Source organism: Ziziphus jujuba, chromosome 4 (assembly GCF_031755915.1).
Source record: "Ziziphus jujuba cultivar Dongzao chromosome 4, ASM3175591v1".
NCBI lineage: Eukaryota > Viridiplantae > Streptophyta > Magnoliopsida > Rosales > Rhamnaceae > Ziziphus > Ziziphus jujuba.
Window position 1 is genome coordinate 32,836,737 of NC_083382.1, and position 22,534 is coordinate 32,859,270.

The 22,534-nt window shown below is 30.8% G+C and overlaps 3 protein-coding genes across 3 annotated transcripts; all 3 read right to left on the reverse strand.

Annotated features, from left to right (window-relative positions):
• Nucleotides 1-278: 278 nt before the first annotated feature.
• On the reverse strand, nucleotides 279-2,016 carry LOC107415164 (multiple organellar RNA editing factor 1, mitochondrial; the record flags this gene model as incomplete). The annotated part of the gene is given in 5 exon segments (XM_060816160.1): nucleotides 279-550; nucleotides 997-1,658; nucleotides 1,784-1,849; nucleotides 1,943-1,968; nucleotides 1,970-2,016. Coding segments are annotated over 4 exon segments (753 nt in total), but the record flags the coding sequence as incomplete, so codon positions are not given.
• LOC132803374 (multiple organellar RNA editing factor 1, mitochondrial-like) lies at nucleotides 1,860-2,906 on the reverse strand. The gene is made up of 2 exons (XM_060816158.1): nucleotides 2,251-2,906; nucleotides 1,860-2,128 (listed from the first exon to the last, which is right to left on the reverse strand). Exons 1-2 carry the CDS (start codon nucleotides 2,643-2,645, stop codon nucleotides 2,089-2,091), a joined length of 435 nt encoding a protein of 144 aa, XP_060672141.1. The 5' UTR covers nucleotides 2,646-2,906; the 3' UTR covers nucleotides 1,860-2,088.
• Nucleotides 2,907-17,179: 14,273 nt separating this feature from the next.
• Nucleotides 17,180-18,740, reverse strand: LOC132803624 (uncharacterized). The gene is made up of 3 exons (XM_060816888.1): nucleotides 18,445-18,740; nucleotides 18,037-18,208; nucleotides 17,180-17,933 (listed from the first exon to the last, which is right to left on the reverse strand). The coding sequence occupies exons 1-3, from the start codon at nucleotides 18,550-18,552 to the stop codon at nucleotides 17,854-17,856; spliced, it is 360 nt and encodes a 119-aa protein (XP_060672871.1). The 5' UTR covers nucleotides 18,553-18,740; the 3' UTR covers nucleotides 17,180-17,853.
• Nucleotides 18,741-22,534: the final 3,794 nt, after the last annotated feature.

The window sequence follows — 22,534 nt, forward strand, 5'->3', positions numbered from 1 at the left end:
AGAAACATTAAAAGCAAAATAACATCGTTTTAGACTTATTTAGATATCATAGCAAATTTTTTAATATAGACAATTAATTTAACTAACGAAATTATAACTGGTAAATCAAATTCACATTGCCAACGTATTAAAACCCAAGCTTTCAAGATAGAAAAACCTTGTTGTTCCAACTTAGGCAAAATCTCACTCTTGCTTTATTCTAAACGACATTTTCATAACACCGTGTTTGATTTGTATTTTTTAGGTTAAAAATAGATATCATAGCAAATTTTTTAATATAGACAATTAATTTAACTAACGAAATTATAACTGGTAAATCAAGTTCACATGGCCAACGTATTAAAACCCAAGCTTTCAAAATAGAAAGACCCCCGTGTTCCAACTTAAGTGGCCTAACAGAGTTTGCAGACACAAAAATTTAAAATCAGACTATTTACTTGTTACAATTCAAAAGGTTTGCAAACAGATTTGGCCCGAAACTCCATTGCAAATCCCTTCTCATCACTGTCTCAAAGTCAAAGATGCATTTGCCAGGTTATGCATATCCTCCCTGCAGAAACCAACAACCATATGGTCATTTAACACCTCATAAGCACATATATGACATTCAAGAGATTTCATCAAGATATTATGAAAATGCGCTTCGATAATCATTTAATCAATAACGAGTTGTCTATAGAAGAGACATGAAAATGGACCTCTTATGGAGACAATAATATGTTGTCATGCTATCTATTCTAGCTCAATATGAGCTGACTTGGAGTAGCTATAATTTGTATCCTTGAGCAATGAAATATTTTGAAGGCACAAACAAAAAAGCCTAAATTTGCTTTCAACAAAAATATTGCGATATTTCCCATTTAACTTTAAAAATATATAAATATATAATCTCAAAAGGAATGCAGATGCCAGCACATCTATCAAAATAAAAATTATTTTCACATGCTAACAATTCATAATATCAAATTTTATTCTAAAAAAAGGAGAATGCCTTACCTAGACAAATCATGTTTGTTTCATAGGAGCATATTTCCTCTGCAGCTCTCATTCCGAGAACTTCTGACCATTCGGATAATTTTGACCATGACCAGAAGATGTTCCTTGCCCAAAATTTTCAGAATTTGCTCCTTGTCGATAAGCTTCAGGTGATCCCTGGCCTTGATATCCACCTACTGGTTGCCCATAATTAGCACCTTGTGGTGAACAATAATTTCTATTATCTCCTCTATAACCGCCTTGCCCGAGAGGAGGTGCATAGTTTCTCTGATCTCCTTGTGGGAAGTTCTGATAATTTCCTGGGCCCCCTTGGTTGTAATTGCCCTGATATGAAGGCATGGGACCTCCTCTACCTGGCTGGTAAGAATCTCGTCCCTGTGGAGCATTCATAGGCATTGGATCTCTTCTTTCTCCTTGTGCTGGCGGACCATAATTTTGTTGAGGCGGATAATTCTATTGATTCCCATAGTTCCTTCCACCTCCTTGCATCGGCCCCTGATTACCATATGGCAGATTCCCTTGCTAGTTTGGCATTGGTCCTCCTTGCCGATCATATCTTGGTTGGTCCGGGTACCTGTTGCAATCAGGGTATCTTCCTGTCTGCCTGCCATACTGAACAGGAGGCGGTCTTGGTATGATTGTTCCATTAATGTATTTATCCCCTGGGAATTACAACATTGAATGCCAAGTTTAAAACTGAATACCAAAGGATAGACTCCATAACTTGGAAAACTTCAATTAGAGTTCTTCAAAAAAAAAAAAAAAAAAAAAAAAAAAAAAAAAAAACCTCTATACTCCTTGTTCTGCGGGTTAATGTATGAATCCGGCAGTACGAAAACTACCCCAGGTAACTCTGTTTAGATCAAAAAGTAAAACAATTGTGCATCATTACCGCATATTATTCTTATTCGTAGTAAAAACATTAAAAATGCCACCAACGTTTTACCATGAAACTTTTTTGACTCTTCTTGTCATCACTGCTTGAAATCCTACATAAGTCATTGTGCTACAAGCATATATTTTCTTTTTTGCCTCTTCATGGAAATGACAATAACAATCTATAATCAGGGCAAAAATCACAAAGGCAAACCACTAACCTTTCAAACCCAAAGCCACTCTAAAATACACCAACCTAAAAATCCCCATGAACATATAGGTATTGGCATTGAGAAATTAATAAAATAACAGACTGTAAACAAAATACTATAGAAATGACAATTAAAAGCCATTAAAAATGAAGTTCCTTATTATTACCTGATGTTCAAGCCCTTAGCACAAGTCTCTTCGTACGTGCGAACCATCTCTTCAGGAGGAATCTTTTGATCCTTAGGGAAATCCATGACGATTAGCCAGTGGTTATAATCGCAACCTTCGAAAAGTATCGTATCGGGCCCAATCTCGCCGCTCTGGTTGTTACTGCTATTGTACGCCGACCGGGTGGACAATAGCGATATCGCACACGACCTGAATGTACGAGATTGAAGGAGCTGGACAAGAGACTGAACTGGTGAAGCAACCGGTGATTGTATGAAATTGTGGAGATGAAGAACAGGCGGAGCCGAGACTGATGAAGAAGCTGCGGTGAGAGAGCGATGGAGAGTAGATAAGGTGGTTAGGGTTCGACGGAGACGAAGTGAGCTAAGCGCCATAGCTGGTGCCTTGTGGAGCAGAAACTCGGAGTTAGGGTTTTACAGAGTAACTCGGACTGAGGAGAGCGTGGCTCTGCTTCAGGGTTTAGGGGTGCGTTTCCTTCCATTTCAGCTTTATTGCCCACCTTGAAATTTCGAAGCTTAAAGCTTATTTTTATCTTCACTGAATACAAAATTAATCAAACAGGGTTGATGAATCCTCTTATGGGATATTTGGGTTCGGATGCGCAAAGATGGTTTAATTAACCCAGGATGCCGTGCATGTGGTTTTGTACAAATATAACTGATATTAATGTTTCAATCTTATTGGCAAATGGCAATTTAAATTATTATTATTAAAAAGTTTACTCAGAGATTTTTGAAATAAAACATAAAAAAATTAAAAAGCCAATTAAAATGTACCATGTAAGCTGGTGAATTTTACTAGTGGTGACAAGTAGCAAGATTCATTACACAATTACATAAGCGATACCAAATGGATTCAAAGCTATTTACCGTTTCATCCTTGTTCCCATGTCTTTTGAACGTAGGGATACATGAGGAATATAACATTGAAAATCCATTTAAATTAGCAGATGACATCGTTTCTAAAAATAAAAAATCGAAAAAGAATTGACAAAACCCATAATGTCACCATTTTGGAGAATTAAAAAAAACAACAAAAATGGATGAAAAATAATCACAATCTGTACACCTTTCTTCTTGTTATATATAAATACATTATTGACAAGATTTTTCAAAATCCAAAATTTTATAGAAATTTCAACGAAGTTTTCATATTTTTAAAAAGTAGATAAAAAATTTTGGTCTCAAATAGAAATAGGTAAAAATTTTCAAAATTTCCATTGAAAATTTTATCCAGATCAATTTCTTCATAATTTTGTTAAAAAATTTATAATTTTCATGTAAATTTTTAAATTTCCATGAAATTTATGTGAAAATTTATATTAAAAATTAAATTTTTAATTTTTTAATAAAAAATTAATAAATATCATTGATGTTTAACTGTCTACTTTCATATTATTTTTTTAGAATAATAAATTTAATATTTATATAAATATTATAAAATAGATAAAAATTATAATATAGATAAAAATACAAGTATGCTCATGAAATAAATTGTAAATATTATATTATAAATACTATAAAGTAGATAAATATTTTAAAAAAAAGTATAGAGAATATATTCATTGCAAATATAGGTTAATAAATTGATGGAATGTCATGACGTAGTAATTCATAAATACTGTCTCAAATTGAATAATTTGAAGAAAATAATTTTGTATATCGTCAACCAATATAATATAATGATTACCAATAACGACAACCACATTTAATAAAAATTCATGTGATTAACATATTTACAATTATATGTAAAATTAACGATGAGATATAATTTTTAATAATTACTTTTCATATTTCATATTTAAAAACGAAAATAAGGAATAAACCAACAATTTTCAACTATACGAGTTCTATGTAACATTTTAAGATGATATTTTATGAAATATAATATAATTATAATAACTGTTTTATATATCTTAATTAATAAATAATTTTATCAAATAAATATTTTTTGCATATTTTTTTAATATATTTATGAGTAAGAAACATATAAAATCTATCAACATTTTTGCAATTTTATAGTTAATTAACTTAATAATTAATTGATTAAATAAGTTAATCTTAAAATTTGAAAACAAATTTCTAATTCTTAAAATAAATTTTCATTTTTTATATTATTTTTTTAAATTTTTACCAAATATTTAATAATTTTTAATATTTTCATGAATATTTCAGTATTTTAAATTTCGTTTCATATTCATTTTTCAATCTTGATTTTATATATATATATAAAAGCTTTTTTTTTTATTTTTTTTATTTTTTTTAAAAAGACATATATTAAAGCGCTAGTTGTACTTGTACATATAACTAAAAACCTAAGTAGCGGCGGCGTGTTCTGTCTTCTTTTCAGACCAACGTCTACCTTCGGAGCCAAGAAACAGCTTGCGGAATCCAGCGAGAATGCCCTCGGCGACGGCGTTTGCATCAGCTCTTTGTCTTGCACAGCCCGTTTTCTACAACTGGGGCAATACAAGTTGTTGGCCGCAGATCTGTCTCAGATTTGGTTTGGAGCCCAATTCCAAACCCGGTTCCTTAATGGCCAAGTCATTGAGGTTGAACACAAACCATGAATTTGCCAATGGTTTCCCCAGATTTCAAAAGGTTGTTGTCTCCTGCAAAGCCGATTCGCCTCTAACTCCATAGGTAAATTATAAATACATATATATATATATATATATAGCTACATACGCTTACAAAATTGAAAAAGTTTGTTTGATTTTGTTTGATTGTTCCTTTCTTTATATGTTTTATTTATTTAACTTGATTTGTAAAATGAAACATAAAACCATCTCACTTATTATTATTATATATAAATATATATACATATATATATATATTTTTTGTATAGATACATATATAGGGAAGAGAGAGGTTAGCGAGAGTCAAATGTGAAAAGATACATTTTACCCTTGGCACTGTGTGTCAACTGTCTTACTTGAGCTTCAAGGTGTCTTTCAGATGGAAAATACGACTAAGGATCAACGGTGATATCTTTAAGCGAGTTTAGAGATTAAAATGCTAAAAAAAAAAAAGTTTGAAATCCAACTTGTAAAACCGAAAATAGTTTTGGGACCAACTGCGTAAATAATATATATTTTTTAAAAAATTTAAAATGTTGGATTTTGTTTAATTGTTCGATTGTTTTATTATTATTATTATTTGTGTGTTTTTTAATAAAATTTCAATTTGTATAATGAAAACCAAAACAATCTCAAATATTATTTTTATTTATTTATTAAAAAATATATATATATATATATATATATATATATATATATTTATTTATATATTTTCTATAAATCAGGTTGTTAAGGCTCCCTTAAATGAAATTGATATCTGGGCCATGGAACATAAAGCAACAGCTATGGTGACCAAGGACGGATTGGAAAAGATGTTGGAGATAGAGAATTTGATGAAGGCAAATATATATATATATATATATATATATGTGTATATAATTTTGCTGTAAGATGTTTCTATCCTTTCCATAGTGAGAGCACCTAAGGTTATGAAAGCTTCCCACAACATATTACCCGATCATGGGCACGCATACGCTATGGAAGGGACACGTGTTTCTCTCTCTCTCTCTCTCTCTCTATATATATATATATATATTCTTATCGTTTTGTGTATTTTGAATTGTTGTTATTGTTTTTGAGTCATTTTTTTATGAATGCATGGCAGATTAATTTTGCGGAATTCACGGGTTGTAATCATTTTTGGGGGCCATCTTGGAATGCAATTGCTAATAGTATTCAAGTGGCAAAAGAAAAGCAGCGTGGGAGTCAGATTCAAATAGTGGAGACGGAGCATCAGATGGAGGGTATATTGCGGGTGAGTATTGATCTTGCTCGTAGATATATATCTGTAAATGGACGACGAGAAGAAATGGGTAGTGAGAGCATATTCGATTCCTTATGCTGAACCATTTATATTATCCAAGGTAAAGGCTGAAAACGTCAGAGCAGCCTTTATCCCTATGAAAGAGGCCATCGATAAATTCATTCAATGCCACCCACCACCCATACCCAACAAGGTAAGGTCTGGTTTGGTCTGTGTTTAATTTGAATTTTTGTTTTTTAAGAAGCAATGTGGCTTGGACGTAATGTTCCGCTTTGAGGCAAGGCTTAAAAAAAAAAGACATTTAGCATTGCATTGATCGCTTAATACGCCTTTAGATGCCATAAGGCATGAGCATTTTTCATCATTTTTTGTTTTTTTTGAAGATTAAGTTTTCTTTTTTTAAAAAAAAAAGTTAGAAAAAGAATTTATAAGAAATTAGAAAATAAAATAATAAAAAATTGAAAAAAATTACTGTTAACAAAGTATGACTTTGCTACCTTGCCACTTACTTATGCTATTTACTTACTTGATAATAAGTATATGATCGTTATCAATATTGGTTTTAGCAGTTTAAATTCTTTATTATTTTGCTTTGCATAATATTCTTCTTAGGTTGTTGTTGGTGTGATGCAAGGACCTCATTTGGAAAGTCTAATTCAACGAGCCATTAAATATAAAAATGAGAATGGTGAAAAATATGTGGAAATTAAATATTTGCTTCTTGCTTTCGCACAAGATGAACGATTTGGACAGAAGTTCATGAAGGATTTTCAGATACCCCATCCAACTTTGAGTGAGTGCGCATGTCTTTGTCATTGTCTTATTAAAGTTTAAATTTCATATAGAATCCCTTAATTTTACAAAATTATATTTATGATTTTTAACTGTAAAAATTAACTGCAAAAAAAAAAAAAAATTATGAATTCGGAAATATATATTTTTTAATAAAAATAGATCTAATTAAAATTGAGATAAAATTGAATGGTCTAAATGAAATTTTTTTCTTTCTTAAATTCTTTTATTTCCTTACTCTGAACTGAAAGATGGATTCAAAACTGCAGCATCTTTAAAAGCCAAGGAAGAAGACAATTGTGAGGCAAATGTGGAAGAGACTGACAAAGAAACGGACGAGGACGAAGATGAAGACATGGATGGAGACTATTATGAGATAGATACCGGTTGGTCGAACTATCTGATCCAACGTTCCTTGCATGGCTTAAAGGAAAGTTATCAATATTGGCAAGTTCATGAAATTTGTCTCGAGCACTTGTGGAAACAAAAGGTATGCGTATCAAAATGTTTGTTAGCTTTTATCAGCATTCTTCTTTTATTCTCAGCGTAAGTTTATTCCATTAATCAATCAAACATAATTCAATACAATTTGATATTAAAAAAAAAAAAAAAAGTACTTGAATAATTTTCTTGTGCGGGCCCAGCAGATACACCAGAACACCTGCAGTAGCCGGATGGTGGACCATACAGACACACCAGACCACATGCAGTAGCCGCATGGTGGAACATACTACATAGCATCTTAATATGACAATTTAATTAATTATTTTTACGAGTATTCTTAAGCTTCTCTCTCTCTCTCTCTCATTTTTTTTTTCTTTTTCCAATGCCTATGTTTGAACATATATATGGCTCTAAGGTTGTGCCTTATTTTTTTTTTTTTCAATCTTATGTCTTGATAGATATGAGTGTTTATTAAAAGTTAATGAGTGTCAAAATAAAAGTATAGGATGATTTGTTTGTTTGTTTTTAATGTCACACCCACATTCTATATACTTAAAATGTGATAAAAGTCATACTTGTAATACTTAATCAAACTTATAATACGGCACATAAAAATTCTCTAAAACATTACAAATAAATAATATCTAAAAGCATCTCCATAAAAAATGAACAAAATAAACTCCAATACTCAAAAAGTCCCCCAAGTTAACTAATATAACAAATGAATAGCAACTAAAACACCATCATCCTATGCCAAATCTAGCTATTTTGAAATGATAGTGTACCCGAAATCACAATAATAAATAATGAGTATAAAACTCAGCAAGCTATTGAGTTTTCGATAAATACAAAAAAAAAAAAAAAACTAAAATGATAACAAATAAATATTCAAAAATAATCTTTAACAACACATATAGAATATTCAATAGGATTTGGCATAATATAATTTTATCCGTCGGTAATCCATATTAACTTGCGTGTGAAGCATGTAACAAGTGGGAAATAATAATTTTAATGAAAACAGACACTCGTACCACTACTGTAATTATCATAAGTCCTCTCACATGAAACAATAAGTCAAAGGTAAAAAACCATAAATCATTAGGGAAATACCTTTACATGATTTATTTCAATATCCAAAAACATATCATAGCATATCACATAAATACCTACTAAATTCCAACAACTAGAGCATAAATATATATATATATATATATATATATATCAATAATCCAATAATTTATTTGTACAATATATATATATTTCATTAAACATAAAGTTATAGAAAAAACATAAATAGATCAATAACATAAAATAATTACATATTCATTATGGTTTCAAGGAAAAAAGTCCAGTAATTTACCTTAATCAGCAAAGTTTACAAAAGATAAACAAACTATGAATAGTACAACAATCTTTTATAACTAAAACTATCATATATTACAACTATTTTATGTATAAATCCTAAAATTAAGCTCTCAAATTCAACCTAAATGAATGAGTGTTGATACCAAAATTATTATCCTAATCCCCAAATCTTAAAATCATAAGCCTAGAACAAGATCAAAGCCCCAAAAACGGAATAAAAACCTATTAACCCATAAACAATCTTTAAACAATACTTTAATTTATTATTCAAACGATATCATCTAAGTCTAAAATGTTATAATGGTACTGTACACATGCGTAAGTAACTGTAATTATAATAATTTCATTAAAAAAATAATAAAAAACTATTCAAAACTCATTGAAAAGTTAATGAAGATATACTGAAATTATTAGATTTTTTAGAAACCTTTATTTAATGTTAAATCTGTTTCTCTTTCATGAAATTTTGTATTCATTTGAAATTTTACAGATTAATACTAGATACTCATAGTCCTACAAAGTTTTAAAAGTCAAACAAAGATAAAAAACATGGTCAAATTAAATTTAGTAACTAAATGACAGAAACAGAAAATTAATATTTCACAAAGAGTCTTGTCTAAATAAAAATTCATTAAAAATAAAATACATGTTCAAACCACATGGTTTTAAAATTTAGGGTTCAAATTACACAATTCTGAAAGTTAGGGGATACTAAAGTACAATTAACTCTAATATTTATATACACATAAGAAAATACTCTAATATATATACATAAGAAAATATTTATTCATATCCATTTTGGTCATTATATACAATTAAAACAATTAGGTAGGTTTTTTACCAAATGCTCAAATTCTAATTTTGTAACTTTTAGTCAAACACTAATCAAATTGTTAGAAACCCCACACCCCCCCCCCCCAAAAAAAAAAAAAAAACTGTATGAGCATTGATGGCCAAAGAATGAAGGCAGTAGCAGTACTGCTGGCCAACCCACCATGTTGCTATCTTCTATCTTAATTCACACTTAATATTCAAAGTACCATATGTTGTATGCATATGTGCTTTCCATTTTTTTTTTTAACTTCTTTCTTCCATCAATATTATTGCCTAAAAAACAATATATATATATATATATATATATAAATGTGTCTGTATATATATATATATATATACATATATATATGTTTCCCTCCCATGATCCTTCAATATTTCTCTTTTGGATTTGATACATATATGCAACATTCATGCATGCATTTGTTTCTTTGCTTTTCTGGGTTCTGATCATCTATATGACTTATTTATGGTATTCAATTAATATATATATATTTTTTTTCCAGATCTAGTAGCCAGAGAATATATATCGAAAATTATAACAATTTTCTACCTATATATATTGGTTTTGCTTTTCATTAATGACCTATATACATATCTACATAACAAAGGAAAGACAATAGTGCTTCATGCTGGCTGGACATCTTTTAAGGTCAGATTCTTAAAGACTTTTAAGGATATAAGTTTGTTTCAAATTTTGATGTTCAAAAGGACTTGTAATTAATTAATACAGTAGGCATACCAATAACAGACAATATAATAAACCTTGTTTTGTTAGCTTATTGGGTAGAAGATAGTCTAAAATTCTTTGTTTTTTGCTTCTGGGTGTATAACTTATCTGTTTATTTAACAGGAAAGGCTCAGGAGAGAATACAGTTTGAGCCTTATAACTACTGCTCCAAGTATTGTACACAGAGTGAACTATTTAAATGGTGATGCTGTAATTTCTTCTCCATCCTAAACTCATTTCATTTTGTTACAATTGAGGTTCAATGATATTTCAATAAATTTTTTATTCGTAATTGCACTATACATAGACACAAAATGAAAGGAATTGAAGGATCTGATTTCAAAATGTCATAAAAGTTCTCATTTTACATTTTTCTTTTCTTCTCAAGATAAAATGTATACTCTGAGGTGTGGTGGCTAATTTAGACATCATATTTAAGCTATAGTTGTTAAATGAAAACATGTGGCATTATCTTACTATTTAAGGATACTAGTGATTAAATAAAATTTAATTTAATTCCTAAATTAATGATTCTATTTATGAAATAGAGTCTTAAACTATGAAATTTCCCACACTCCCTGTTAGCTAATTCAAAGATGTCCTTCATGCCTAACCTGCTAGTTAGTAATTCAAATGTTGTTTCTTGAAGTCCTTTTATAAGAATATCAATCAGTTATACCTTTCCCATTTTTATCATGAAAAATGCTACAAATCACTCACACATGTTTAGTTCTGTCATGTTGAACTAGATTTATGAGCAATATTTATGGCAGCCTTGTTGCAAATTAACATTTTAGGACCTCTATAGATTTTCAATTTTTCAGTATAATTTTCTACAATTTAATATCTTTAAATTCATTTCTTTGATGTGACATTTTTTTATGGTGAATGATAATTTATTTGCTTTTGGTTAGTAATAATCCTCCTTTAAATTTCTTGTATGGATGTCGAGTTAATGTCCTAGTCTGTGCTCTATCTTGAATTTCTTGAAGGTTGAGTGCCCCATATCCATCTTTACTTCCTGAATCTGGAAGAAGGAAGTCAATTGGAGAGCCTTTTGTTAAGGTAAATGCTTACATTTTGTGACTTAACTAATTAGTAATTACTAATTTTCTAACCTAAAATATATTTTTGTGTAAAGATTAATATGGATGAATATGTTCCTCACTTTTTTCTTTTGTTTTTTTCTTTTTATTCAACTAGATGGTCAATGTGATTGCATGGCTGCATTCGGTGAGGGTTACACTATAACACCCCGTCTTGAAGTATACCGAAAATTTCTCAAATTTGATCGAGATTGATCGGGTTTGACCGTTATTGACCAAGAAGGGGTCGAATATTGACTTTTTGCTCCTGGTGGAATTTCACATTGACCGAAGTACTGCTGTGAAGTACGCATTGTCACAAGTTCATAGACTAGTAGCACGTCGAAAACGGAGTTACGGTTTGAAAGTTATGAGCAAAACAAGTTGAGTTCCAAATTGTCCAAGGTTGTCAGAGTTGACTTTTTATTTTTGGGGATATGAGCTTTGACTCATGTACAGATATGAAGCACTCATCGATACGAGTCCATAGACTAGCGGCACACCTGATTTGGACATTTCATTAAAAAATTATGAATCTACAAAGTTTTTCAAATACGGTATTATTTTAATATTATTTTTAAAAACGTAAATAATTGTGCCACGTATCACCAAGTGGGATGCACCATGTGTAATATTTTAGAAGTGACATATGTCAGCAATAAGAAAATACTATATTATATTATTTTATCTTTATTTTATATATTATTATTTTATTATTTTAATATTTATTTATTTATTCTTTTTCTTTTTGTCTTTTTATTTCCTTTCCTTCCTTTTCCCCACGTGCGAAAAACACTTTTCTTTTCTTTTCTTTTCCTTTCTTTCCATTCTTCTTCTTCCCCGAGCCCGACAAACATCAGCAAAACACACATAGTGACTTCTCTCTCTCTCTCTCTCTCTCTCTCTCTCTTTCTCTCCTCTTTGACTCTCTCCCCCTCTCTTTTTGATCGGTCATTTTGGCCGGTTCAATGGTTGGAAGGCAACACACGCTGGTGGGCTTGAGAGGCCATGGTCAGGCGACGTCGGTGGCCAATTTTCAGGCCATTTTGCTGGCGAACGCGCCGGGATCGGCAGTCTAAAACTGGCGACCGGTGGTCCTCCAGCTGACCCCTTTTTCGGCGGTTTCCGACAGTGAGACCGGTCCTCTTCAATAGTTTTCGACCCCTTGGTTCCAAAAATGACTTCCATTTGCCCAAATACCAAGCCGTTTGTGAGATACGTGGATGGGAGTGTTTGGCCAGAACTTTCCGTTCATTTTTTGGCCACCACCGACGAAATTGAGGTCAAGGGAGGTCGGTAATGTGATCCTCGTCTCACTAGCTTTCTATAGACATCTTATTTGTGAATTTTGTATACCGTTTGTGTTAGCCCCTGGGTATCGGGTATTATTTATCTGAATAAAATATTAATTTATTATATCCTGTGTAATATTGTTGTTTTAGGAGTACATGTGAGCCGTAGAATTGATCCTATGGAGGATTTTTGTTGGATTGCGTGCTCGAGGTGAGTGACCCACCTTCAAAATTATTTTGGGATGTTAAAATATATATTTTTTGTGTTAATTGGTTATTTGAAAAATATGTTTTATGTGTTGACTATTTAGTAAATTTATATTTGGAATCTTGATGCCAAAATTGAATGAATTATAAATATTTGTGCATCAAAAAATATTTTGATTTCAGGAATTTTATGGATATGGGATTTTATTAATAATTGTTGAATTTTATTGTTGGAATATTGCGTAATTAGAAATGCTCATGTGAATTTTAATATATGTTTAATATTTGAAGGAATTTCCATATAATTTTATAATGCCGATTTATGATGGTTTAATATATGTGTTGTTGCCAAAAATATATTTAAGATTTTAAAAGAATTATGGTTTAAGGTTTTTAATTAATTATTGTTGAGTTTGATGTTGATTTTATGATGCATAATAAGTACGTTTACATTATTTTAAGAATATATGAATTTTATGTGGTTTTAATATTATTTTTGGTATGATTTGATTTTAAAGATTTCAAGAAAACTATTGATTTAAGTTTGGTGCTTTCAAATTATATAATTATGTCTTGAAATATTATTTGATTGATTTCATGATTTGGAAAAAAAAAAAATTATTTGTATATTATTATTGATGGATTTATGCTGGGGATTAAAAAAAAATGTGGGATTGTAAATTTAAAAAATTGTATGATTCCCACGGTAAGTTTTGGAAAAATTATTATTATTTTTAAAATAATATGGTTATTTGTTTTAGATGCACTCATACAGTACTGGTGTTCTGTACTGTGTATGTGGATGAGCGTGCAAGTTATAATGTCTCCCGTGAGTTGCCATCGAATTGAGGGCAGGCAAGTTTGATATTGGCCATAAGCTGCCCCCTCCATGACCGAGTTAACGGTTTAAGCAGCGGTGCTGTCGGGACGCCGAAGCGACCGTATACAAGTTTCTTTTTTTAACCTCCCGCTGGACGGTGTTCGGGATGCTGGGTATCGTAAGGCATCACTGGTATATAGTATGGTGCATCAAGTATTATTTTTCAGATATAAATTTCAAATCCTAAAGTTTTAAAGCAGCATTTAAATTAAATGTATTTAATTTATTTTATCATCTATTTCCAATTAGTATTTTCTAAAATGTATTTATTTATATTTTATGTCATTTATTTTAAATTAATATTTTTAAAATGCATCTTGCCATATAAATATTATATAGATTAGGGGTGGGCAAAAACCGAACCGGACCGATCAAATCGACCAAACCGACATATTTGGTTTGGTTTGGGTTGGTTTTAATTTAGTAATTGGTTTGGTTCGGTTAAATATATAAAAAAAACCGAAACGGTCGGTTTGGGTTGTAGGTTGGATGAAATTTATCCAACCCAACCCGCACCAAACCGATCATCAATTAAACTAACATTTTATTTTACTTTTATATATAAATATAGTATATAATTATAAAATAAAACTATTATTTTATTTTATTGTGAGAATGAGATTGAAGAGTGTGGAAGAAGACTTTTTAAAATAATTTTTATTTTTATGGATTGTTAGTTTATTTAATTATAAGTTCATTTTAAAATTTAAGATTTCAAATATGGATTGTATTCTATTTTATAATTAATAATGGTTGTAGATTTGTTATAGAATTTATTTGTTGGTGTATGATGTATTTGTATAATTAGGTTGTAGTTGTAGATTTATATTATAGTTATATAATTTTATTTTGTATTATCTTACTTGTATTGTAGTTGTATGGTTTCATGTTGCATTGTAGTTAATAGTTAGTTTATTTGGTATTTTTGCTAGTTGAATGTATATTAAAATTATTTAATTTAGATATTATGTAATTTAGATAATAGCTTGAAAAAAGATGCTTAATTCAAAATATAATGCATGAATATGATTGAAGATTGATAATTAAAAAGGCCTAAAAAAACTTTATACAATTTTGAACCCAATGTGTACAATTTTTGTCTCAAAATAGCATAAATAAAAAATTTTGGGTCGAGATCCAAATCGATCTAAACCGTTAACCCAACCCAAACCGACCAAGGATCATCGGTTTGGTTCGGTTCGGGTTGAACATGGTGATCGGTTTGGTTTGGTTCGTATCCAATCCAAACCGAATTGGTCGGTTCGGTTTAAAAAAATCTATAAAACCGAACCAAACCGCACCAAGCCCACCCCTAATATAGATTAGTTGAATATTTCAAAATGAATATTATAGTATTTTTCTACCACTTATTTTATAGGATTGTTTGTAATTATTTAAATTATATTTTTGACACTGTTTATTTTGATTTATTAAATCAAATTTTATGAATTATATATTGAATTTTATTTTTATATTATATTTCTTTAATGCAGGTATTCTAAATTTATTTTATTATATTTTATTTGTATTTGGATTTTTAAATTTTTATTAAATTAATTATTCCTTGATTTTTTTTATGGCATAAAAGTTTGGATTTTGCGAAAATATTTTAAAATGGAAACTTTTCCAACTGAGTGCAAGTGTTATTTTCTAATAATATAATAATAATAATAATAATTATTATTATTATCATTATTGATTAGTGGCTTGGGTTGCTCACTGAGATGATTAGCATTTTATGTTTTTAAATTTCGTTCCCCTAGGCTTAGGTTAGTCGACGTTGATCGTCCAGGGGAGAGCTTGACGTCTTGGTTTGTTGCCGAAAGTTCCAGAGGCTTTTCCTTCCTTCCTTTCTATCATGCATTATTTCCTTTTTATCATTTATTGTATGAAATTTTGTACTTAAGTGTATTGTATAATGCTCTGTATACTGATTGGACATATATTTATTGAATCATATATTGATTCCCTGTCATTTACTTGGAGGGCTGCAAATCTGTGGAAATATATTGTAGTAAGGTGGGAGGAATAAGATGATGTATCTAGAAGTGTTTTTCGTGCAGGATAATTTTATGGTAAGTTCAACCCTTAGGGGAGGTTCTGCTGGATTTTCCATTGAAGGGTCCTGTAGGATTTCCCTGACATACACACTGGTATAAGTGGGACGAATGATGAGTGCATAGTCCTTGGTTTAAGATCAGCTGCTTTTCTATAGTACTTCCACCTGGTTTGTAAATTTGACCCTTTGGTTATCTGCCTTAAATGCTCATGTCGGAATCTAATTTCTTTGCCTTATGCTCATGTGGTACTTTCAAAGGATAGAAGGCATTCAAGGAGAATGCTGCAGCATTACAACATCAAGATGCTTTAGAGACTTAGCCAAGTGCGATCCTTTTTTTTTTTTTTTCCCCTCCTCATTTTATTATAAGCGTATTGTATTTAGGCACTTGTTTGTGTACTTAGTTGTGGAATTTCAATTAAAAGATATTTGTTGGTAATAATAAATTATTCATTGTATGTAAATTACATCACTAAAAAATTTAGAATCAAAATTATTAATTAGTGGATCTAATAAAAATATTTTATTAAATAACAATTGATGCAATCATTTGTTATTAAAAAGGTCTATCACTAAATTGAAAGATAGTTTCTGTGACAATTTAAATAAGTTAACCATGGTTAACTATGGGTATGTTAGTGTCTGTGCAATGATGTCACAAATCACATAGTATCGATCATAAATTGTAATAATGGATTATTGTTGACAAGTCATAAAAAATATCACAGATCTTATAGTGTCAACTTTAAATTATAATTGAATTTTTTACGTCTAGATAGTAGCTGTAATTGTAAAATATTAATGTCTAATATCAAAATGTCACAATTACATACAATGTAACTAAATCTATAAGTTTGACCAGATGGTATACTATTAGGGACTATACCATATACTATGACAATTTCATGACCTACATAGTGACAATTTAGTTTGTAGCTAATGTGATATAAAACACTAACAAGGTACCTATTGTCACAAATGTATACCCTTTCAATTACAAACAATATTAGTTGACAATGATTCCTCATTAGTATCACATTTTTGTATCAACATTGCGACACATGACTATTGTTACTATTCATGAAACTGTTACAAAAATGAGCATACAGTGACAAAAATGCTGCATAAATGTTGCCATTTTTTTTTTTTTTGTAGTGTGAATTCATTGGAATAGTGGTCAGTCTTCCTTCCGACCACTAGAGCAATTTAACTCAAAATTTAATTTGCTTGTTTTGAACAGGTCAGAGCTGGGATTGACAAAGCCTAAAGTGTACATAATGGGATTGACAAAATCTAAAGTATACATAATGTTTGGTTGAAGAGTCACTATCAAGCCAGTAAATTGTTCCCCTACTAACTATAGATGCTTTGATTTTTATGCTTTTGGTTTTAGGCCATAACTATATATTTATTGAGGTTAACCATGCTTTGCTAATGTTTAAACTACTGCAGGATCCCATTAGCACTGTCTTCCACTATTCATCCACTAACGTTTTAGTGTTCAAATTCCATTCACTATAATAATAATAATAATAATAATAATAATAATAATAATAATAATAATAACAACTAAAATACCGTTAGCATTTTAGCTAGACTACAAATTTCCAGCCTAACATGCAGGATAGATTGTACTAGGCATGATAAGAGACCTACTATATTGCTCATTGAAAAGCCACCTAAATTCCTTTATCTGCAAGAGCCAAATATATGTTCAAACATAGGTTGAGAAAAAGATTAGAGATTTAGGAAACATATTAAGACTAAAAAGGCTTATAAAAATAATTATCTAAACTGTGTGTCCCCATTAACTGCTGCTGCTCGATCTGGATCTGCATATGAAAATTTTTTAAGTAATTATTTTTTTAATCAAAATCGTAATAAATTTTGTTCTATTAATTAATAGAATAAACTTATGATGAGAGCAAAAGAAGAATGTTATAAAAGCAAACAAACATTTAGTATGTGTGCCTTTTGTTTGATTAAAAGAAGGTATATAAGATCAGCAAGTCTACGAGCATCATATTTGTCCTTTAAGAAAGACACGCAGGCCTAAATCTCTTCCTCCATCTCTTCCAAATCAAATATCTCATAGTCGGGTCCCGCTGTTATTTTCTTAGTTTTTAAAAATGCTGCAGTTTTGGAACCATCTTTTAGTCTCAGGTTTCAGCGACAGGAAGGAAAGGAATTTAGGAAGACGAAAGACAAACGGAGACAAAAGACATGTGCACTCACTCAAAGTTGGATGGGGTATATGAAAATCTTTCATGAATTTCTTTCCAAACCGTTCATCTTGTGCGAAAGCAAGAATCAAATATTTAACCTCGACATCTGCCTCACCATTCTCATTCTTATATTGAATAGCTCGTTGAATTAGACTTTGCAAAGAAGGTCCTAGCGTCACATGCTCAACAAAGCAAGAATAAAACAAATTTAAACCAATATATTGAGGTTGATCATGTACTGATATTGACAGATTTTAAACCACCAAAACCAATATTATTGATGTTATAATCTAAAGAAATAATGTGAAATGTATCCTAATTTTAACTTTATAAAATCAAGATATCGCGACTGGTTTAGGAATGATAATCTGGAATTAAAAAAAAAACACAATCATTTAAATTAAAGACCAGATCTTACCATTAAGCTGGCTGCTACATTTACGTCGAGTATGTCGAGTGCGGTCTGCTGTGACTTGAGTATCGGTGGTGGGTGGCAATTGATGAATTTATCTATGGCCTTTAGCATAGGTCTAAAGGCGTGGACGCCACCACCAGCCTTAGCCTTGGAAAATACAAATGAATCAGTAAAACTACCAAAACGATCCAAGACAAGTTTTTCAGCCAGATCCCAACTCTATCCCCCTTTTGCTTTTGCAGCTTCAATTGAAAAAACACAACTAATACTTTCCATCAGTATAGCCTCCATCAGATGCTCCGTCTGTTAGAAATTTTTATGGATCTAAATATACATAATAAATTCCATAAATCATAAATTACTAACCTCCAAACGCAGCCATTGATAAATTAGATCTTTGATCCTGCAAAATAGAAACAACGTAAAGTAGTGCCTATGGACACACTACTCTCAAACCACTCTCAGATTTCTGAAAACCCTAATCTCCAAATACTGTATGGTATCTCATGTTTGCTTGCCCTAGACCCTTTAAATAGTCTCTGCAAGTCAGACTTATCCATTAATTTTGACACACATAAAATAATAATAATTTGATAATATAATTATACTAGGAAAAATATGGATAAGTCAATGGGCTTATAAAGAGAGTTGGTCCTCCAGTCCAATGGGCCAACTGGAGTCTTATAGAGAGTGTGTGACCAAGGGCCCTACTACAAAATAATAAAATAAGCCAGTCCCATTAATGGCATAAATAGGCCCTGTAAGTGAGTAATTGATTATGCCAAGTCCACAAATATCCTTCCAGTCTCATCATATCTACCATAAAACTCACCACCTCTATCAGACCTTACAGCTTTTATTTTCTTATTCTTTTGAAGCTCCATCTTTACCTTAAACTCTTTAAAGGCAACTAAAGAATCTGACTTCTCACGAATAAGCTCAACATGTCCATAACGAGAGTAATCGTCAATGAAGGTAATAAAATATCTATAACCACCCAAAGCAGTTGGTGTAAAAGGTCCACATATGTCAGTGTGGATTAAATCCAAAACATCTTCACACCTAGCTAACTTATCCTTTCTTACCTTGGCAGTTAACTTCCCTTTCACACATTCAACACAAGTCAACAGATCAGAGAAATTAAGATTAGGAAGTATCCCAATCTTCACTAACCTTTCCATTCTGTGCCTAGAAATATGTCCCAAACGCTTATGCCACAACATTGAGGAATTATCATTAACTCTTGGAAGTTTAGAAGCAATAACAGGGGCAACAACAGAATTAATAGAAGAATTGAGATCATTATTAAATAACTCAAGTCTATATAAATTGCCACATAAAGTTCTCAAACCAACAACTTTATCATCTTGTGTCCAACTTTATTACAATAGCCACACCTTTCATTGAAGTACTCTTTCTTTTCTCCTATCTGATCAGCATCATCATACATAGTATTATTCAAAAGGTCTAAATAATAATGCTTCTCATTCATATCAAACTTGATAAATTTTTTTCTTGTCTCCTCAAGAAGTTCCTTTGTTATATCAACCTTAGGAATATTAGTATATATAGCTTCATTCATGTAATTCTCCATCATCATTATGCAGCACTTATTAGAATGCTTCCAATCCTCATAAAGTTTCCTAATTACTGCACTACTATCATTAGTTGGTATCTTGGGTAAATCTATTTCCAAAGCCAAATTCAATTTCATAAATGTCAAATTCATAACCAAGGTCTTTTCAACTTCTGATAATTTATCCCATCCAATTTTATCACAGCAGTCATAGGTAGAACATTCAGGATGCTACTAACTGTGAAAATAATAAGCACAATAAAGCATTGAATATATATAAAACAATAACTATTTTCCAGCCCCTTAACACAAAACATAAATTATCAATATCGCTAGGGTCTTTGTAGCACTAAAGATACCCTTACACGGGCCAGGGACAGTCAACTAAATAACCACAATCAAATGCATTGAACTGAATCACCGACAGGGCAACTCAAAACCTGCAATACATGGCATTTAATTAACTTCCACTGCCATTCCAAGCGTCATACAAAGCAACTAAAACTACTGACAGGGTAGCCTAGTTACCCGTATAGACCCTGGTTAATAAGTGGGAGATAATTAACAAATTGGCAATTTCATGATATAGGTAAATAAAAGATAACCCATCCACTATGCCAACACATATTACATTGGTACACATAATGCAGATAAAATAAGTCTCACAACAGGTGAGTACCTAAAATCCCACACTACTATACCAACTAGGCACAAAGCCTCTTTGGGTAAGCTCACACAATCCAATTTTCTAATCACAAATATTTAATTTAATTTAATAAAATTTGGAATAAAATAATTAAACAAATAAAAAAAATGAACTAATTACCAATAAACAAATAAATAAATAAAGAAATAACATTTTTTTTAAATAATAATAAAACAATAGATGAATAAATAATCAACAATAAATAAGTAATAAAATGATATAAAGATATATCAAATAAAATAAAATAAAGGTTTTTTTTTAATTATTAACAATAAACAATAGATAAATAAATAAATCATCAACAAATAAATAAACAAAACAAAACAAAAAAAAAACAAATAATTTTTTTTTTTTTAAAATTTCGGGTTGCTGACGTCAGCAAGATGGCTGCTGACGTCAGCCTTCTTCCTCCTTCAGCCGGGTCAAGGACGACCCAGTTTCCTGGTTAACAGGTCACATGACCCGGTTGACAAACCCGCCTGGAAATTTCTTTTCCGGCAATCGTTTTCTACAATTTTGGTGCCATTTGATTCCTCTTTTCTTGGGCAATGTTTTCCACAAATCAATTTCAATTTTTTAGCATCCAAAATCAATGCCCAAGAGAACTTATACGTGCGGCTAGAACTGGATTTCTCAAAATTTTTTTTTTTATTTATCCGAATTCAAAAGGGTTTAGAGAACAAGATGCAACAACACCCAGAACAAAAATTCATGCAAAACACATATTTTTTTTTCCTTCAAAATTTTGCAAAAGCAGGCCGATTTTTTATTATTTTGATTTTTATTTTTTTTAAAGAATTTTCAGATCCAATTAATAAACAGTATAAAACACAATAAAGAAGAATTTTTTTCACCATACCCAGGTCTTAATTCGAACTAAAACAAAAAATTCACATAATTTACACAAACTCAATATAAACCCGTTATTGCACAAGAGAAGAAAAATTAATCAATAAAATTCCATCCTTAAAATTTGGATCTGTAGATAATCAATAGATCCAAACACAGATGAATATCACATATTGGATTTCAGAAAACAAGCATGTAATAGCAGAATCACAAGGACGAGGGAATAATTATAAAATAAATATCATGTCATCAATATACATGATGAAAGTTCAATGGCCGCATATCAATATAACAACAAATTTCAAAAATAATTTATTATGTATATTAACTAGGCTCTGATACCAATTGTTAGAAATTTTTATGGATCTAAATATACATAATAAATTCCATAAATCATAAATTACTAACCTCCAAACGCAGCCATTGATAAATTAGATATTTAATCCTGCAAAATAGAAACAACGTAAAGTAGTGCCTATGGACACACTACTCTCAAACCACTCTCAGATTTCTGAAAACCCTAATCTCCAAATACTGTATGGTATCTCATGTTTGCTTGCCCTAGACCCTTTAAATAGTCTCTGCAAGTCAGACTTATCCATTAATTTTGACACACATAAAATAATAATAATTTGATAATATAATTATACTAGGAAAAATATGGATAAGTCAATGGGCTTATAAAGAGAGTTGGTCCTCCAGTCCAATGGGCCAACTGGAATCTTATAGAGAGTGTGTGACCAAGGGCCCTATTACAAAATAATAAAATAAGCCAGTCCCCATTAATGGCATAAATAGGCCCTGTAAGTGAGTAATTGATTATGCCAAGTCCACAAATATTAATTTAATTCAACACCGTCTCCAGTGTGCGAAGCTCATCCAAATCCAAATACTATTGCTTCTTTCTTGCCACCTCAAGACTATTAGCAATTACGTCCCAAGCCGCCGGACTGAATTCGCTA

Coding starts and splice junctions, on each gene's coding strand:
- LOC132803624 (XM_060816888.1), bottom strand. CDS start 18,552: ATGCTAAAGGCCATAGATAAATTCATCAATTGCCACCCACCACCGATA. Junction 18,209..18,444: donor ATGTAGCAGCCAGCTTAATG/GTAAGATCTGGT, acceptor TGCTTTGTTGAG/CATGTGACGCTAGGACCTTC. Junction 17,934..18,036: donor TATACCCCATCCAACTTTGA/GTGAGTGCACAT, acceptor CCAAAACTGCAG/CATTTTTAAAAACTAAGAAA.
- LOC132803374 (XM_060816158.1), bottom strand. CDS start 2,645: ATGGCGCTTAGCTCACTTCGTCTCCGTCGAACCCTAACCACCTTATCT. Junction 2,129..2,250: donor GCTAAGGGCTTGAACATCAG/GTAATAATAAGG, acceptor GGGGATTTTTAG/GTTGGTGTATTTTAGAGTGG.